Source organism: Trematomus bernacchii, unplaced genomic scaffold, assembly GCF_902827165.1.
Source record: "Trematomus bernacchii unplaced genomic scaffold, fTreBer1.1, whole genome shotgun sequence".
NCBI classification, from domain to species: Eukaryota; Metazoa; Chordata; class Actinopteri; order Perciformes; family Nototheniidae; genus Trematomus; species Trematomus bernacchii.
The window spans coordinates 1,171,952-1,177,322 of NW_022987575.1; the positions used below are offsets into that span (position 1 = coordinate 1,171,952).

At 41.8% G+C, this 5,371-nt stretch overlaps 1 protein-coding gene across 1 annotated transcript; it reads right to left on the bottom strand.

The window, feature by feature from the left end:
- Nucleotides 1-3,695: 3,695 nt before the first annotated feature.
- Nucleotides 3,696-5,371, bottom strand: LOC117479710 (probable E3 ubiquitin-protein ligase TRIML1). Its single transcript, XM_034126798.1, has one exon. The coding sequence runs from the start codon at nucleotides 5,367-5,369 to the stop codon at nucleotides 3,723-3,725; it is 1,647 nt and encodes a 548-aa protein (XP_033982689.1). The 5' UTR covers nucleotides 5,370-5,371; the 3' UTR covers nucleotides 3,696-3,722.

The window sequence follows — 5,371 nt, forward strand, 5'->3', positions numbered from 1 at the left end:
AAGTATGTACCTACATAGATGACAAATGTACGAACTTCTAAGAGGCCATATTCAGCTTTTCGGGTTTCCCCTTTCCTGTAGTGTGTTCTATAGGTTTTAGTGCATGTAAATGGTCTGCCAAGGCTAAAATCCCTGTGTTCCCTCCAGAAGGAGTTTCTCTCCCACAAACTCCCCCCCCCCCCCCCCACACCTGCCTGAAATGCCTCTATTGGGCTCCTTTGTTTACTTCCTGAACATCGTGACATCACTACATAACACTTGCGCTTCTATTGGCTAGCGCTCCACTACATTTTACGTGATAGGCTAAGGGGCGGGACATCTCTAAGGTGTATCCCAATCACAACAGAGCCGGCCAGCTAACCAATCAGAGCAGACTGGGCTCTGGTTTCAGACAGAGGGTGAAAAGAGGTGCACTTTTTGAACATAGAGTACCTTTATAACTTGATATAATAAGCTTGTCATTAGTTTGCAGCAGTGTGGCTCTGACAGTAGGATATATATCATACGTTAAAAAGACATGACACCCTTGATTAATAAAGTAACTCTTAGTTGTTGCTCTAAATAAACTGACTTCCTGTCAGCTCTCACTGATCCTGAGAAAAACTATTCTCGTGATTTCCTGTACTTTCTGTAAAAGTGGGCTAATAGAACCAGGAGCAGAAAAAGTAGGCCAAAATATAATGTTAATAAATAAAAAAATGATAATGTAAGAGCAGTATAGCCTCAGCCTACATTCCTCAGTATTTTTAGTTCATCTGAAGCCTGACAACAGACACGTTTATTTGCTGAATTCAGCAGGAAAACGTCTGCATGTTTCACAGGGAGGTGACACCTGTCTGAGGATAAATATCACCTGTGTGTGTGTGTGTGTGTGTGTGTGTGTGTGTGTGTGTGTGTGTGTGTGTGTGTGTGTGTGTGTAGGTCAGGACTTGACAGAGAGGGAGGAAATCTTTTATTATGCTCATTTTCAGGTTCATATTTGTATTTTGTTTCCAAGTTCTAGTGAAAACTCTTCTTCAGTTCAGTATTTGTCAAAAACACAAAAAATAACTTTCTTTCTTTCTTTGTTTTTATTCCAATTAGATTTGATCAACTTTGTTTAAACTATACAAGCAGTCTGCAAAGAGGTGGACAAAATAAAACGTAGATAACACAACAGACAGCTGAGATTTTAATTTCCCTCGTTTGTTAAACGACTGCAAACTAATGTTTAATGATCAGATTTTGTTAATGTTCCAATTAACTGACAATAAATGTTATACCAATATAATGTAATTTAAGCATGAATCCTGAATCTATCCCTTTAAAACATACCAGACAAAACCATCATTTTTCCACCAGTTTAAAATGATAATAACTAGGGGTGTAACGGTATACGTATTCGTACCGAAATTATTCGGTATCGGCCCTTCGGCTCGGTACACCCGTCTACCGAAGTGTACCGAACGAATATAACGCTAAAAAATTGAGAACGCGAACAACTTTTTGGAAGTAATCTCAGGTGCTGTGTCGCAGCATTCAGTGTAATTTGCTCACATTGGGTTCAACGCGTCATAGAGCGACCAAGTCATTTAATTGGACGAGAGGCATACTATGAGGGCTGGTCACAGGGATGCTTTCAAATGTAGTCAGTCATTTGAGGAACTGTCGAAATGGCGAACGCAGATAAAGTTGAGTTCGAAAATCCTCCAGCATCATTGAAGCAGGAGACATTGTTAGTGCCAGCAGATCTGCCCTTTCGGCAAGCAATGTGGACAAGTTAATTTTTCTTAAAAAGAACATGAAAATACAATGACAAGCAAGTCCTAATGTCAAGCTGGCTGCTTAGGTACTAGTACAGTACAGTCAGGGTTGGGTTGTAACGGAATACATGTAACGGCGTTACGTAATCAGAATACAAAAATCAAGTAACTGTATTCAGCTCGCGTTACATTTGAAAAACGAGTAATCTGATTACAGTTACTTTCGTAAACCTGAAGTGAATACATTTTGGATTACTTATTGGAATTATTGGTGGAAAGATTTCCTCACAACATTTAATATTCATTACTAAAGGTACAGCCAAATCATCACAGCGCACAAAACCTATTACCGCCGCAGATGGACCAAAAAAGGGAGCGTTTGAAAAATATTCGCGGGTCCACTCAGTGAAACAATAACAACGAAACATGGAGGAACAAAAGTCTGCGTTTAAATCGTGTGTGTGTGTGTGTGTGTGTGTGTGTGTGTGTGTGTGTGTGTGTGTGTGTGAGTGTGTGTGTGTAGAGGTGTGTGTGGTTAAAACACATCAGCCTGCGGTCGCTCTTGATCCTTTCTAATGATTCTGAAGGTAAAGTGAAGGCGGTGCGTGAAAGGCACTGCGCGCTCTTCTTCTCAAAGGCTGAGTTAACCGTCCCGCAGAGATTTCATGAAGTGAAGGAGGTTTTTCTTCTATAAAACAGCTGTGGGCAGCAGATACTGTGAGTGTCACGGACATGAATTCATAGATCAAGGCAGACTGGTGCACACACTCTCCTGTTTTGCCGATTCGGTACTTAAACAAATATAGCTCTACACCCCTGGCCGAAATGTCCTTAAGAATGAAGTCCGAGTTCGACATTTTAATTCATGTCCTGCCAACACTGGCAGGACAGAAGGCGACACGCCCGTTCTAAGCCGTGTCCCTCACTCCTCACATCCCAAGCTGCATCCCCAAAAAGTGTATTATGTTGTTACATCGTTTCAGATGTTATGTTTCAGTTGTGCTCTTGATAAGCCATTAAAACAGTAAAAACACGTTCAGTTTCCTTTTGCTTTTTGTGTCTCCTGTTCACCAAAACATACCCATCTGTGATGGAAAAAGAAAGTAATCCAAAAGTAATCTAAAAGTAATCTGATTACGTTACTTTTTTAAGACACGTAACTGTAACTGTATTTGGATTACTTTCAGAGCCATGTATTCAGTAATCAGTAACTGATTACATTTACAAAGTAACCCTCCCAACCCTGAGTACAGTTCAAATACAGATGATTTCAGTTCATCGAAATGCTGCACCTTAATGTTTATTTTATTATATTTTGTATTTATTTGAGTGAATATTCACAGTTTAATAATAATTAAAAACCCAAAACTAATATTTTATGTTTTGTGAGTACTAGTACAGTAAAGTTAAAATACAGATTATTTCAGTTCATCGAAATGCTGCACCTTAAGGTTTATTTTATTATATTTTGTATTTATTTGAGTGAATACGTTATTCACAGTTTAATAATAATTAAAAACCCACAAAAAATATTTTATGTTTTGTGATCATTTTTTCTGCTGTACCGAAAACGTACCGAACCGTGACCTAAAAACCGAGGTACGTACCGAACCGAAATATTTGTGAACCGTTACACCCCTAATAATAACTAAATCACCCTTAAAAAAAAGTTCATGACTTCCACTAGTTATGTGTGCTTGTATAGCTTTTTTGAACACACAATTTTGACACAATACATACATTTTGTGTCAACCAGACATTGAAAGAACTGGCAGGGGTTTATTTCTGAGTAAATAGTTTTCTGATCACTTCAAGTCATGACGGCATGTAGTGCAATTCGTAGAATAAACATTAGCACATACTCATCAGTATTTTATGTGATTAGATTCTGAAAAAATAACAGTGTTTACAATCCCCCGTTGAATACATTTATTGCATTTAGTGATAGTGAATCTTTCTGTAGAAAATCAAATGGTTGTTCTACTCGGTGTGATTGACAGGAGAGACGATCAGTGGAGCAGAATTTTTACCACCATCGTTGTTACAAGGACAAAAGTATGGGTAGAGTTTCTCTTTGAAGCAGCAGCCAGTGAAGGAGTAGATCAGAGCTGCAGCATCAACATCATAAAAGGAGACCAGACCCTCCTCATAATCCACAAACACCCCCACCTTCTCAGGCTGAGACTTCAGAGAGAGACGGACTCGAGGGCCAGCACAAGCTATGTACTGATTTTCATTCCTCAACCATATCGCCCAGTAACCATTCTGAGGAGTCGCTGGGATCTGTCCCTTCCTGTTGATCGATTCTCTGACCACTCCTAAATCCCACCCAGTCTTCCCTTGAACCTGAACCTCGTAATAAAATATTCCTGAAAAGAAACTCTGTTTTGCTAAGACATTGACACAATGATCAAATCTCTTTGGATTGTCTGGGAGATTCTTCATAACATCAACATGTCTGACTTGTTTTCCATCATCAGACAGGATGAGTGCAGGTTGTGCTGTATCAGGATCAAGAGTCACCTCCACCTCATACTGCTGGACCCTCTTCAGCTCGAGCTCAGAGAGCAGCTTCTTCATCTGTTTACTGAGCGTCTCCTCCAGCTGAGTCACAGCTCTCCCCACAGTCCCCTCATATGAAGGTGGATGGACCCTGACTTCTGTCCAGTTCTTGGTGGGTGGAGCAGCGTTCAGGGACGTGAAGCTTTGGAGGAGGTGGAGCTGGTCTTCAGAGCGTGAGAGCTGCTCCACCTCAGAGCTTCTCTTCTTCAGCTCAGAGATTTCCTGTTCCAGCTCTTTGATGAAGCCTTCAGCCTGTTCCTCTGTCTCTCTCTGCTTCTCTTTGATGGTGTCGATGAGCTCGGCCTGGCTTCTCTCAACAGACTCCTTCAGAGCGGTGAAGACCTGAACACCATCTGCTATCCCTCTGTCTGCTCCTTCCTTACTGAGCTCCACTGAGCGATTCATCTCCTGAATCTTCAGTCGTCTCTTCTGGATCATCTGCTGAATTTCAGCCTCTGTCTTCCCCAGCTCAGCCTTCTTTCCTTCATATCCTTCTTTCAGAGGAACAACATCATGTGTCTTGTGGTCTGAATAGGTGCAGAGCATGCAGACACACACCTGGTCGGTCTTACAGAACAGGTCCAGCAGTTTATCGTGCTTCACACACATCCTGCTTTCCAGGTTCTCCTCAGGGTCGATCAGCTGATGTTTCTTCAGGCCTGGCCTTGTCAGATGAGGCTCCAGGTGAGTCTCACAGTAGGACTCCAGACACACCAGGCAGGACTTCAGGGCCTTCAGTCTGGTTCCAGTGCAGACGTCACAGGGAACTTCTCCTGGTTTGACAACTTGTTGCTCTGAGCTGCTGCTGCTGGCTTTCTGTTGAGCTGACTGTCTGAACTGAGCAGCCATCTCAGAGATGAAAGTGTTGACCTGCAGCTCAGGTCTTGTGTTGAAAACCTTTTTACAGTTGGGACACTGATAAGGAACTTTAGTATCCCAGTGTTGAGTGATGCAGGCTTTACAGAAGTTGTGTCCACATGGTATGGTGACTGGATCAGTGAACACATCCAGGCAGATGGAGCACAGAAACTGATCTTCAGTCAGCAGACAGCTGGCAGCAGACATGA